At 32.8% G+C, this 15,259-nt stretch overlaps 1 protein-coding gene across 2 annotated transcripts in view; it reads right to left on the bottom strand.

Annotated features, from left to right (window-relative positions):
• Positions 1-15,259, bottom strand: part of HECTD2 (HECT domain E3 ubiquitin protein ligase 2) — a 54,701-nt gene that overhangs the window by 14,812 nt on the left and 24,630 nt on the right. For both annotated transcript variants that reach the window (XM_087824439.1, XM_016220824.2), the window contains 7 exons: positions 15,018-15,107; positions 11,961-12,025; positions 8,662-8,707; positions 7,416-7,525; positions 5,942-6,090; positions 5,289-5,412; positions 2,838-2,934 (listed from right to left, as the gene is read on the bottom strand). In XM_087824439.1, coding sequence (XP_087680565.1) covers positions 2,838-2,934; positions 5,289-5,412; positions 5,942-6,090; positions 7,416-7,525; positions 8,662-8,707; positions 11,961-12,025; positions 15,018-15,107 — 681 coding nt within the window. The remainder of the gene's footprint in view (positions 1-2,837; positions 2,935-5,288; positions 5,413-5,941; positions 6,091-7,415; positions 7,526-8,661; positions 8,708-11,960; positions 12,026-15,017; positions 15,108-15,259) is intronic.

Genomic DNA, 15,259 nt, shown 5'->3' with positions numbered 1-15,259 from the left:
AGAGTGTTATATCTCAGTTTCCGCATGTCTCATTTCTTCAAAAGCAAGGTTTGCTGTTTAATACATAAAACGTGTAGTGGGAACATTAGAAACAAGGTATATACTGCTGATGATAAACTTGGCTTAAGTTTTTTTAGATACTGAATTACTCTCAAAGCATATCAATCTACTTTTAAAAAGTAATTTGTCAGTCTTTATCAGAAACATTAACAACGTTCATATCCTTCGTATAAATAATTCCACTTCTAGGAATTGTAAAGACAGAAAATATTTCACACAGCGAGATGTTCATCATAGCATTACTATAAAAGCAAAACTTTAGAAATATCCTAAATTTGTATCTATCTAATACAATATAATACAGCTATTAAAAATGATGGTCATAAAAATTATGTAGGTAACATGGAAAATGTTTAAGGCAGGCACAACTGAAAAAAAAAAGCAGGGAACAAAATTGTGGATACAACTCTGTTGCCCTTAAAAGATAATATAGATAAAAAATATCAAAAGAACTTTTACCCAAATGTTAACAATAGTTATGTTTGGGTGATGAAAACATGGGTGATTTAAAAAAATCTATTTTTTACATTTAAAAAATATATAAGCAATGAATATGTAAAAAACAACACATTTAAAAATATAAAGAATTTATAGTTATCCTTTATCATATAAAATCTACATGCTTGCATACTTAATTTATCTAAATCTTTTTTAGACTACCTCATCTTCTTTGGTAGCAAAGAAAATGAATTATTGTGCAGATTAAAGACTGCCATTTCAGACATTTTAAATATTGCAGCGATTTGCTTTAGCAGATAAAATTTTAGTATCCCAAATCTATATTTAATAATCCTGCTTTCATGATTTGATAGATTACTATAATAAAACAATCTAATTCAGAGTCCTTCATTTCTCCAATATCTAATTCTAAAGGCTTTCAACTGTTATTCTCTTCTCTGGGTCATCCTTTTCATGCTCAAACATATATTTCCAGGATAGTATTCTGTGTCATAGACCTGTTTTCTTACCCTTTCCTACCTTCTGTTCCCATAGCCAACACCTCCTGGGAAGCCATCATACTGGAAATATCCAACACACACATTTATGCTAGGATGCTAATTGAACATGACAAGGCTGAGTCGTTACTCCTCCCATCAGGAATTCAAATTTAATAAAAAGTGCTTCAAATGAAAGAAGTAACTCTACCATGGTAGACTTTTAGAGACAGTCTGACGAGGAAGCTATTTTTAGGTTAGGGAATATTTTGCAACTTTAGATTATACTATATAAATAAATAAGCTCTTGCTTATAGTAACTACCGTAAGGCTGTCTCATGTCAAAATATTCACCAGTCATTAATTCCAAATGGTATGTCAGTTTACAAGTTAAAAATGTTGGGAAACACCCATAAGAAATGACAATGCCATTTGGCTCTTCCGTCTGTACTAACTTGTGTTCATGCTATGCGGAAGACTTCACCTGGGACAGTCTGCAGCTGCCACTCTCCTTCTTTTAAGGGAAGAAAAGTTCTATCAAAGAAGTTATTTGGTATCTTAAAAATGTGAGTGACAGCAGAAAACTGTTCAGAGGAACTTCTATAAACTTCTAGCTCTTTAGATTTTTTTCTTACAAATATAAAATATCATAGCTCAGTATAAAAAAAATACTAAAAAGGTGCATGAAATTGCATAAATGCAACTAATAAAAAATGTCAAAATGACTACTTATATAGACTAATCTTTGAGCCAGTATCTGGGGGGCAGTAGTATGGTTATGGAACTCCCTTGATATACAAAGGCAATAAAATTTCTTCTAATATTCCCATACTTGGTGTAAGCTAACTCTGGGATGTCACCAGTCACTAGATCTTTTGTCCAGCTTTGTGATAGAAAAAATACCTTCTTGGAACTGCATTACTGAAGAATAAACAATTCTTATTTTTATGCTACTTAGAAGTAATAGAATTTATGCTTTAGCATTCTTTTTATAAACTTGGAAAGACATGGAAGTCATTTCTTTTTATTCTGTGTGTCTCTTTATTTTAAAAAGTCTACAACCAACCTTCCCTCTAATTTTTAAAGTTGTAAGTAATCATGTCACAAAATTAGATACTCAAAATTTATGAGCATTTAAGTGTGTAGTCTAGAGCTCTAATTTTAAAAAAGCTCACTTAATCTGACATCTAGTAGCTGAAGTACATAACTGGGTTGTGCTGTGCTGAAACACAAGTGGTAGGGAGTGGTAAGGATGGGCCAGAGACAAAATGTCCTGCTCTGTAACTTGCCTAAAGCCAGCCTGACTGCTACCCTAGTTTCTATGGGCCTCCATGCACTTTGGTTTCCTAAGAATCAATAAAACATCATCTTTCTTTGGACATATTTGTCAATTTCCAAGAATATAATTTTTATTACATCTTCTAATGTTTTGGTTGTTTCCATTTGATTTTCATAAAACCAAGAAAACGTTTCAATGGTTTGAGTGATTTCCTTGTAAGGACGCTCCTGGCCCTCACTGTAGTTTTCACTAGGGCTTTGCTGGCTAATGAAGCTGAAATATGGTGTCTACAAAAAGCTGTCCAACAAGTTCCCAGTACTTTGGATTTATGAGAAGCATTTAATCTTCCTTCTATATTTATAACATAATGAGAAGTTGGTGAGGGGCATCTTTTTCCTGTATCATAAACAGGTTTAAGCACTTCTGGGGGAAATATAATGTGAATTTTACTTTTAACATTTCCTAATTATGCTAGAACAATTCACAAGACATTTGATGTATTTATTAAATTATTTACTATATTGATTATAGTCAGCACAAATATGTTTACATAGCTGGCTTACCCTTGCGATGCTTATCATCTGCTGCTCTGAGTCTCTCTGAATAATGATTTTTTTTGCAGCTATAGAAATAACGAATGGGTACTGACAGAAGGAAAACCTGCCCAACAAGTGAAAACAGAAAAAGCAAAATTGTGTATTTTTATCAAAATTATACTAAGGGAATCTAAGGTATACCTTCTAACAATATAAAATATTACTTTTGAATTGTGTTTTACCACTTACAAAATGACCTCATGTACATCATTTCTTATAATCCCCAGAGCCCTGTGAAGTGTGTATCATCACTAGGTATGCAGTGCCTTTATTTTCTAGAGGAAGCTACATCTAAAGTTCTGAAATATGTGCTAGTCACTTATATTGTTTACACAATAATTTCAGTTTATGTACAGTCACCTGTACATCATTTCCTGTGAAAAATATGGCCAACACCAGAACTAAGAGGCAGATGTGTTGATGGAGGATTAGGACAATGTTCAGGTACAGAAATTAATACAAGAATCCATTGTATAGATATTTCTGATGGGTGAACTTCAGAAATGAGGCACTATTGCAATAACTATAGTAGTAAAAAGCAAAGTAATAAATTTAAGACCAATAAAGTAAAATTCAGGGAGAGAAGTTTGTTGCTGGTAGTACTGTGCCCAATGGTGTAGTAACATGAAATGATGTGTATTTGTAAAGGTATAACATATGATCAAAGGGTATGAAGATAACTTTTTTCCTGGGTCAGAGCTCATTCTGTGTTATGTAAAAAACCCCACAGACTACACAGAGAGGATGCCTTTGGAGAGAACTAATATGGCAGCACTGACACTTCAGGAGTTAGACTCCCATGGGAAGTGGCTGTGGAGCACCCATCAGTTTTCGTTGGAATCCGTCAGGCAGGGCAGGGCGTCTCTGACCACTGGGTGCTATGAAGGCGCTACGGGGAGAAGGAGTAAGCGCCAGTGTGAGCCGAGAATGAAGCCGGTTTCCCTTTGGATCGAAACTGTTAAAAACCAGTAAGAGTTGTTCAGTGCTGACGTGTAATAATTTCAATCACTGAGTGCTAATTAAAAATTAAGAAATGAAGTGTCATGAACTTAGCAGGATGCACTTTAAAACAAGTGTGCGACAACCTTTCCCTAGTCATGGCACATAGAAAAATGATACTATGTGTATGATACACTGAGATAAACAGAGGAGGTTGTTCCTGGCCAGAGGTGACTTGCCCTTGGGATCTAGGCTGGCTTCCCAAGGGCTGGAGGGATCATAGGTTCAAACCGAATTCATTCTTGGTATACAATGTTGTGGTACAGTGGTCAGAAGAGCTCTGTATTAAAAGCTGTCACTGAAATATATACAATAACTCTTGCAGTTGTTTTGTGGTTTTGCCTACAACATTACAATTATATTAAAGTAGGAGAAAAAAGCATCTTTGTAAAATAAACTTTCCCAAGGAAATATCCATCAGACTGTCTGAGGCCCCCCAAATTGGAATTCTTATTCAGCTCTGAGTGCTCATATGTGGACTGATACATGCCCAGAAGGCCATTTTATGTTTTAGGCCAATTCTGGTAGAAACGGTCCCTGGAAGCTTGAACCAATTTATGAACTAATCTGGGCTTTGAGGTTACTTACATCTATCTTATATGTCTTAGTCTCCATAAACTCTCCAGTATATTGCATGGTGTGGGAATGAATTATGTTTGGGATAGTCTTGCTGGTTTAATTCAAACAGTAAGTGCGGATGTAAAGTGCAATGTATTAAAGAATTTGGTCAGGTGTTTTGAAAATCTATTCTACTACTGTAATAAATCATCTGTAGTACAACCAATCATTTCTCTAACATCCATTTTTTAAATATAATATGAAAGGTCAACCACTTTTTCTACAGAATAAGGGAGAAAAGGAGCAAATGGGTGTGTGTATGTGCACACGTGTGATCACTGTGTTAGATCAGGCACTGGCAAACTATGGCCCATGGGACAAATATGCCTACCTCCTGTGCTTGAAAATACAGTTTTTTGGGAAAGAGACACAGCCATCATTTACATATTGTCTAAGGCTGTTTTTCTGCTACAACAGACCAGAGGTTGTAAAGCCCAAAGAGCCAAAAATATTTACCATCTAGTACTTTATAGGAAAAGTTTGTTAATCCCTGTACTAGAAAATAGCATGTAGAATAAGAAGCTATAAGAAACTGCATATTAAGATAGTACCTTTCCCTTAAAAAGATGTTATTGACCAAACCAAAGACAAATTAACATGTATATGAATTCAAAATGTAACAGAAAAAGGAAATGCTTTAACAAATACACCATTTCAAGGCTGAATATTTAAACCATATTTATAAGTTTGTAGGTAAAGATATGGGCATATTTAAATTTATTTTTACACACTTAAAACCCAGTCATTATTTTGAATAATATTTCATTTAGGTGAGTAATCAAATGAGCTTAATGATTGTACCTGTGAGAGTTTCCAAAGCTCTGCCAGGTGTGGTATTCTTCCATGAGGTCAATGTGATCCAGTGTAGAATTATAGAAATCAGTATAAGAAACAAGGGGAGGGTGAACGAGGTTGTTTGCAGTATCTGTAAAGATAAATTCTAACAATGATCTTTTCCAACATGCGCATGATTCACTCTAATAGTAACATTTTATGTCTACCAGGTAGCCTATTCCTATTTTAAGCAATTGTAGCTTCCAATGGAAAAGGTAGTTTTATAATTGTGGTTAAAATGGAGCCAACAATTTCTTGTTTTTCAAAAGAACTTGTGGGGATCACAATAGTAAAGGGAGCGCACAGATGGCCATCTACTCATTCTGTTCCCCCCTAAGTGTGTTTGCTCCTCAGGATCCCTCAGAAATTCATGGAAGTTCCTACTTAGCGGGTTATATGCAGTTAATAGCCATAACACAGAATACTGCTCAATAAAAAAATAAAGCTTTTTCATGCTTATTAATTAACAGTGAACTCCATTGTCAAAACAGAAAACAAATTGCAACTCTTTAAAGAAATGGTTTCAAATGTAAGAAGGCCTCTATAGTACTTTGAGGTCCTTATGGAAATGTCTCTAATATTTAACAAAAGAAAAGTAAAGATGATAGAATTAAACCTACTAAGTAAAGCCAACACTTTAGATGCTGATGGGATCCACCAGGAACATTTTGTTAGAGGTGGAAATTCTTCAGGCTTTGCAGGAAATAGTCGCAAAGAAATAAACTGCAGCAATCTCTCTACCAATTGTTTGAACCTCTTCTGGGATAATCTGGTAAAGAATTTGAAATAATTCCAATCAAAATTCACAAAGTCTATTTTAGCAATATATTCGTTAGACAATAAAGTGCATTCTGTATGCATAAACTTTTAGAACAGTCTCTCAAATTCTATTTCTTAAATTGCCAAACATTTGAAAAGATGGAAAATCTTACCTGGAATATTGTTTCTTAATTAAATGAGAAATAAACATTAAAGTTACTATAAAGTTAGTATTAAACATTTCATTTTCAAGGCTTTCAACCGTCAATCCTACTATTCGTAGACTCTGTATGTGCAAATTCGCCTACTTGCTAAAATTAATTGTAATCCCAAATCAATAATGTGGCACTTTCAGGCTCATTTGTGGACATGCAAATAGTGGCAAAAAGTTTCAGATGACCAATGTGCACAGTCCCATCTGAAGTCAAAAAAGTCAATGCTCTCCCCCCTTCTTGTTTTAGCTTATATTATAAACAAGCGTCCTTTATGTAATCTACACAGTGCCATGTCTTTCACATTTTTGTGCTTTTTGTTAATGATTTTGCTGTTTTAAAGTAGCCCCCCAAAATAGTGCTAAAGTTTTGTCTAGTCTTCATAACTATAAGGAGGATGCTGTATGCCATACAGAGAATATACTTGTGTTAGATAAAGGTCATTCAGACATGAGTCATAGCGCTGTTGGCTGTAAATTCAGTGTTAATGAGACAACAATTTATGTTAAATAAGATGTCTTTAAACAGAAATACAAATAAAGCAAGGTTATGTATTATTCAGTTGATGAAAATGTTGACCTAAAGCTCATTGGAGCCTAATCCTGTATTTCCTTTAGGAGCAAGAGTTTAGTATTCACTAATTCACTGTTCACAGTAATTTTATAGGATACACTACTGTGAATAACGAGAATCGACTGTATTTGCTAACCTATATTTTACAATGACATTTTTGGGGAAGCAAAAGGCACCATGCAAATAATAGTGAAATTTATATTGATATATAGACGGAAAATAAAAGACACAAATTAAAATACTAATATTTAACCAAATCTAGTCACCATCTTTGAGATGAAAAACCAAGGACAGGAATGTGCTGTATAAAAACAAAAGCAGTGGACAGAAATCTCAACAATAGCTTGCACAAGCAAAATGGTTGCCCACATTAGAAACAAATCTTTAATTATCCTCTATAGTACTGAAGTATATGCGTGTAACTGCCTTTTGAGGCACTATGGAGCATAAGTATCACTTCCAAAGACCTGAAAACATTTAATATATTTCACTAATGTCAAGCGTAAAACAGTAAGATTATAAAAGTTCTTAATATCATAGAATGATTTACTTTTTAAACCAGTGAACTAGGAAATGGTGGTCAGCTTCCACTAGGGTAGATATCTGTCGTAGCAAGTGAGCGTAGATGACGTATGTAGATGTGTTATTAAATTGAGGATTCTGAAAAAGATATTAAAGGTAAATGTGTTAAAATCTTGTTAACATGTAAAAGGAAAGGCATGAAGCTTAATGAGCTAAGTGGCAAACTAAATTTGAGGTTATGAAATACTAGGTGAAATCCTTTAAAACAATAATCTATTTGTTTAATTACTTAACAGAGACTTGGATTTCCACTGTGGTACCGTGGAAAGACCTTGGGCTTTGGAACTGAGACAAATCTGGGTCTGAGTGAGCAGAGCTTACTGCTAATACCCAGCACTAAAAACCTGATCTTCGTGTTGTTTCCAGCAGCTACTATCTCTGTGCACAGATTTCTCTGTTTCCTAGGTTTGCCTTGCTCCTCCTCCCGGCTTCCCTTCCTCACGTCTCTCGACTACCTCTGGTCTATTTTCCTCCCACACCCCACACTTTTCTTTTCCCGCTCTTCCTCTTCCTCTGCCCCTACCCTGCGTATATCCTTTTACTGGACACAATATTGAACTAAACACTGTATCTTACTTAAGAGTACATTTTTTTCTTACCTTTAAATGAGATGATAATATATGTGAGCATCTTTTGTAAATTGTAAAGAGTGACACAAATGTAGTATGCTAGCTGTGGTAATAATATAATTCTTTAAAAAAAAATAAAAACTAAAATTGCTTTTCATTTGTCTGGACCTTAACTTATTTTTTCTATCTATGAATCTACCTCTCAAGAAGAAAAAGATCATCATCTTTGCCTTGGCAAATATAAACAACCACTTTGATTTTTCTGTTTGTATTCTAACTTAAGCATTTATTGAAAATACATAGAGAGTTGGAAACCTACTACTTAGAAAATAAAAGAAAGTTTTGGAACCTATTAATTCTAGTTATAAGAAAGGAGATTAACTGGAGGAGGAAGATGGACTTCCATTCTGTTTGTTCCTGAATACCACAGCAGGAAGGCAAGAAGTAATTTAAAATTTTAATCTCAGAGATAATTTAGCTTCCCACTGTTTATTTGTTACAGCTTTAATTCTCTGGTTACAAGTAACTATAATCCTAAAAGCATCAATAACGTTGCTCAAAATAATACTTAATATTTGATATCATTTCACTTATACATACGTAGATTGAAATCTGAGTTAGACAACTAAATTCTTGCTTTCTTACCTGTAAAAGTATAAAATATGCTCTAAGGTCATCTTTTGTCCGTGGACTGAAAAAGAAGCATAACTGATTAGAAATTATAGTATGTAATAAAAATGATCAGTAAATGTTTCTGTGAGAATTCAATTGATGAAAGCCAAAAACTAGACTTAAGTTAGTATGTATTATTGTGGCAGTAACGTATCTCTAACATGCCAAGAATATAGATTATTCCTCTGTGCCTGCTCTAGACTGGTTCTGAAGATATGTAAAAACTGAGTTAACTAGGCTGTTCCCTTTTATGAGGTAAAAATCATGACTAACTCTGGAAATAGTTAAAAGTCTGAAAAACAATTAACAATTTTAGAATACTTATGGTTTTGCTTTAATAAGGATAGCAAATCTCAAAAATATTTATGCATTGGACAAAAAGAAATATGCTTGTGTGTATAGATCTATTACTGAAGTCATAGATGTCATGTTTGCAAATCAAACCACACTTTGAATACATCTAGTATATTTCTGATTAAGAGAATCACATTTTGAATTCCTCTGAAAAATAACTAAATTTAAATTTGTTCCATGTTAATCTGGATTTTCACATGATCAAATCTGACCAAGTTTTTGTTATTCCCAAAGCTGGAGAGTGTTACTCGCCCTCTCAAGATCTACTAAATACAGTAGCAAATACTCAGAAGTAACTTCTTGGATTACAAATGGTTCACCTATATGAGAACCAGATGCAATTCATGATCTTTGGTTGGATACTGGGTTGAAAAATAAAACCCAGATATTGAACACTTCTGAGCCAACTGGGGAAATAAAATGTGGACTGCATTTTAGAGGGTATTACTAAATGACTATTAAATGTGTTTGGTGTGATATGTTATTATGGTCACAGAAAAAAATGTGATTAGGAAATATACGCTGAAGTATTTAGGGGTGAAGTGTCACGATGCCTTCCATTTACTAAAAAAAACCCTAAATTACATGCAGAGGGAGAGAATGCAAAAGCAAATGTGGCAAAAAATTAACTAGTGAATCCAGGTGATGGTGAATGAGTTTTCTTTATTTTTAACTTTCTGTAGCTTGATAATTTTCACAATTAAATGTTGGGGGAAAATGGTTCACCTCCAAGTATCTTCTTGAATTCCCTTTAAGAAAATGAAATAACCAAGTAATCATTTCCTTTTCTGTTATAGTTACAAAATAAATATGAAAACATATATCATTGTCCAAAATGTACTAGATGACCTTTACAGAATATATAGCCACATAATCTGAAATATAAATATGTATTACATGTATTAAAATTAGAAATAAATATGTATATACCTGTTTATGTAAAAAATTTTAATTAGTAATATCTCTTCATGGAAGAATGACCTCAACTAAATACTGATTTAAATTAAGTTAGGTTTAAACCAAATCTAAACTGTTTCTGTTTATAACATTCTAGCTATACAATTTTCAGGCTATTTTCTCAATGGGATTAATGTTTTGTTTCAGAAATTGTACTTGAAAATATTTTAAAATGCTCAAGGCAATTCATTAATATTAAAATTCCTGGTGATAGGCGAGTCCCACTTTTTTCCATCTTATAGCTGGGCCACTACAATTTCCAATTTTCTGTCCTATGCACTAGTATTTCAGTAGTGTGTACAATTCTGGGCATAGAAATTGTGGTTAAGATCACAGGCCTTTTGCCAAACTGCTTGGGTTCTAATCCTGACTCAGACACTTAGTGGGTTAACTTTGGCAATTTACTTCTCTAAAATTAGTTTTCTTAACTGTAAAATGAAAATAATCATATTACCTATTTCATAGGATCGTAATAAAGATTCAAGGAGAAATCATGTAAAATTGTTAGGAAGGTGCCTAGCCCATAATAGTCAATAAGGTAGATCTTGTTGTTGTTATAATAAATCCAAAATAAAACAAGATTTTTAGGTAAAGATTGCATGGTCCTCTGAAACATAAGTCATGTCAAATGATTATTTTAATCTGTCTTGGACACACTTTTGAAGGCAGAGAGGGGAAGTTTTGAGGGTCTGCTTACTGAAGGGGACTGAGATCCCAGTAGTTTCAGACCACTAGACTTCCTCATTCTCCTAAGAATCCTCTTTACATTCTAAATTTCTCTCCTTTTTTAATGAAGCATTGTGTTCAACCAGAAATATAAAATTCAAGGAAAATGTAAATATATTACTGAAATGATAAATTAGGAAAAACACTAATTAAAAAAATCACATGAAATTATACATTATGATTTCAATTATTTTAAAAGATGACTAGATAAAAACTGCAAAATGTAAACTTTTACATTACTATGACTTTTTAAAGTTTTCTATAATAACCAGGAATTTCTATGAAAATCAGAACAATGTTATTAAAATAATAGGGTACATCTGATATTATACTTAATAATTCTAGTTTGGTAATACTTTTAAACTGGGCTTAATATAAACATTTATTTATTTTTTATTTTTTAAAAAAATATATCTTTATTGATTTCAGAGAGAGGAAAGGAGAGGGAAAGAGAGAGAGAGAGAGAAACATCAATGATGAGAGAATCACTGATTGAGCCTGCAACCCAGGCATGTGCCCTGACCGGGAATCAAACCCCGATCGCCTGGATCCTAGGTCGACGCTCAACCACTGAGCCATGCCTGGCCGGGCAATATAAACATTTAACTTATAATTTGATGGTATTCATATGGCTTTAATAGAAACCATTATTTAAATTATAGTACTGTTTAATATCTATTTAAATAATATGTACTTTTAAAAGTACATTTTTGTGTTCTACATATTCACAGTTCAAAATGTTATCAGTTGTATTGCCCATAATTCCTTAAATGATGATTCAATAATTAGTTCAAAGAAAAAAATATTTCAGTAGCTAAACTTACAGTTCTTTATATTAAAATAAAAAGTTTTGCTCTGGCTACCAGGAAATCCAAGGGTAAATGTAATGCCTATATTATTTCATCCTAGGTTACATGTAACTACCCACCCCATACATGTATAGCACATATGTCTGTAAACAGCAAATTTCATATACAATTTTAAAGGATTCAGAGTTCTTCTGAAGCCTACCTATGGACCCTCTTGAGAAGTCACAATTCTCAAGTTAAAAATTTTTGTTACAACTTCTTTCTCATCTATGTCTTTATTATAACAACTAAAATAAATTCAGAGTAAAATACATACATACATATATATATATATATATATATATATATATATATATATATATATATATGAGATGTACGAGGTGTAAATGAACCATCTATACTGAGCTAAATATTAGTTACAATTACCCTTTCCATTCTCGTAACAGGCTGTTAATGATTCCCTTTAATACTGTCTTCTGAATGTCTTGAGGCTGTAGGCAAAAGAAAATCATAAAATAATTAGGATTAGGTACTTTGGTGACTTTTTAAAGATTGTTTATTCACCTATTGAAGGATGTCTGAGTTGTTTCCAGTTTGGGGCAGTTTTGAATAAGGCTGCTATAAAATTTGTGTGCAAGTTTTTGGGTGGACATAAGTGTTCAAATCATTTGGGTAGACAACTAGGGCATGACTGCTGGTCATATTGTAAGTTTACGTTTAGCTGTATAAAAAAATGAAAATACAACTTATCAAAATTTATGGGATACAGCAAAAGCAGTGAATGAATATATTAGAAAAAGATCTAAAATCAACAATTTAAGCTTTAAACCTTAGGAAATTAAAACAAAACAAAATCAAATCCAAAGTAAGCAGAAGAAAATACATAATAAAAGTTAGAAGAGAAATCAATAAAATTGAAAACAGGGAACTAATAGAGAAAAATCAATGAACTCAAATGCTAGTTTTTGGAAAAGATTAATAAAGTTGATAAACCTCTAGCCAGGCTAACCAAGAAAGGAAGATAAAAGACAGTAATTACTAGTATCAGAAATGAAAGAGGAGCATCACTACTGATCCCTGGACATTAAAAGGCTATCAAAGAATTATTATGAACAACTCTATGCTCACAATTTAAAAACCTAGATAAAATGGACTAATTATTTGGAAGATATAATCTCCCAAAAGTCCAACATGGAAAAACAGATAATTTGAATAGACCTCTATCTATTAAAGAAACTGAATCAATAATAACCTTCCAAAACAAAAAACACCAGGCCCAGAAGATTTTACAAGTGAGTTGTAAGGAAAATTTAAGAAAGGAAGGATACCAATTCTTTACAATTTCTTCCAAAAATAGAAGAGTATTTCCTAACTCATTCTATGAGGTCCACATTATCCTAATACCAACCCAAAGATATTACAACAACAAAAAAAATTACAGATCAGTAGCTCTTCTGAACACAGATGTGAAAATCCTCAGTGAAGTATTAGCAAAGCAAATCCGACAATGTATAAAAGGAATTATACACTGTGACTAAGTGGGATTTATTCCAGGTATGCAAGGCTGGTTCAACATTTGAAAATTAGTTAATGTAATCTGTCACATCAGCAGGCTTAAGAAGAAAAATCGTATGATCATATCAATAGATGTAGAAGCATCTGACAAAATCTAACACCCATTCATGATAAAGAAAAAAACACACACTCAGCCAACTAGGAATAGAGGGGAATTTCCTCAGTTTGATAAAGAACATCTACAAAAACCCACAGTCAACATCATTTTAATGGTGAAAAACTGGATGGGTTCATCTTATATTTTCCTATCAGTCCTGGAATTAGCCATTTCTCTAGGGAGCTCTGATTCCTTTTCACGAGGAATTGTATTTAGAAACCATGTATGCTAACGTGCTCGTTGTTACTGGGTGTTACTGCTTTTAGGCGCTTTCAGTGAACAGTGTTAGGAAATGTGTGGGTGCGTGCACACACACACACACATCCGCATCCATCTATTAAAATCCCTGAGTTCATTATGATGCCTCAATACCAAAAAACTAAGGAAAACTGAAGATTTGTTTACAGATTTTTAAAAATCTCTAAACTGAAGATATATAAAGTACTGTGTATAAAAGTTAACTTGACTTAGTTTTTTGTTTTTTTTTTTTGTATGGTTATAGTATTTATTTGAAGTATAGCTAGGTGTGTTTTTTTTCTGTTACATTTTAGGGGAGTTCCCCTCATGTTGTAGATTTTTAGTTTTCTAGTGCCTATAAAACATTAACATCATTCCAAGTCATAAGAAGTCAGAGAAGTGTCCCAGGAGTGGAACTTTCGGGTCACAATGTACACATATACTTAGTGTTAGCAATAATGCCCAGCAGTTTTCCAAAGTGGTTGTACTAGTTTATACTTACCTCATTGGCTATGAAAGCTCTAAGTGCTCCACAATATTTGCTATTCTTGGTAAGGTGCTTAACTTTTTTTTTTTTACTAATTTTGAATGGATATGTAATGTTATCTTCATTTTTCTGATGACAAATGTTATTAAGTACCCTTTCATATATTTAATAGTGAAGTACTGAGATGCAGAATAAGCAAAAATGTCTATTACTTATTTTATTCAAAATTGTACAATAAGTCAAATACAACCATACATATATACGTACGTACAAGGATTGGAGAGGTAAAACTCTCATTTTTCACAAACAACGTGATTGTCTATATAGAAAATCCAAATAAATTTGATGTACTATTAGAATTAATGAAAGAATTTAGCAAGGTAAATAAAGATATGAACGTATTTCCATATACCAGTAACAATCAGAAAATGAAATAATGGTAGCATCGAAAAAATCAAATACCTAGAAATAAATGTAACATGGTATGTCAGACTTTTACTTAGAAAACTATGAAGCATTACCAATAGAAATTAAAGATTTAATTATTTGGAGGGATCTACCATGCTCATGGATTGAAAGGACGTCAATTCTTCACAAACTGATCTATAGCAGTGGGGTTCTCAAAATGTGGTCCCTGGATCAGCAGCATCAACATATCCTGGGAACTTGTCAGAAACACAGATTCTTGGGCTCTATTCCGGACATTTTGAATATGAAACTGTTTTAAGAAGCCCTTCCTGTGATTCTGATGCATGATAAAGTTTGAAAGCCACTCATCTACAGATTCAGTGCAATGCCAATACAATCAAATAACTTACCTCCTTTTGCCTAAGTGAAGCATAATTTTACTTTAGCAAGCCTCTTTAAGTGAGTACTGGACATAAATGTGCTTTCTGCTTAATTTTCATTTAGTTGTGAAAATAAAAACAATCTAACATTCTGAAAATTCCAACTAAATTTACTGTAAAATTACATCAGAGATTTTTACAATATTTAAGTGATTTTTATAATATTTATGTAGCTGCTTTTGAAATACAGGAGAGACAAAGAATTATACTATTTGCACATGTTCATAAACAATACTTACAGTATTAAGTAAGGCATCATATACAGCATTCACAAATTTAGCATTAATCCCAGAGTCTTCAATAGTATTAAATGAGGTGGTGGCATCTTTCTGCAAATTCAATTAAAGGATTACATGTATATGACATTTTAAGGACTGTCTGTAGTCATATTTGAATAATAACTGTTCCTTCATAATTTTTAATATTTTCTAGTATGATAAAAAAGGACTTTTAGGGCAAAATTGCTAAAACTAAAAATGTA

The sequence above is a fragment of the Miniopterus natalensis genome, chromosome 14 (genome assembly GCF_054644295.1).
Source record: "Miniopterus natalensis isolate mMinNat1 chromosome 14, mMinNat1.hap1, whole genome shotgun sequence".
NCBI classification, from domain to species: Eukaryota; Metazoa; Chordata; class Mammalia; order Chiroptera; family Miniopteridae; genus Miniopterus; species Miniopterus natalensis.
The sequence above is the reverse complement of the archived record's forward strand: the minus strand, read 5'-3'. Positions and strand labels throughout refer to the sequence as shown.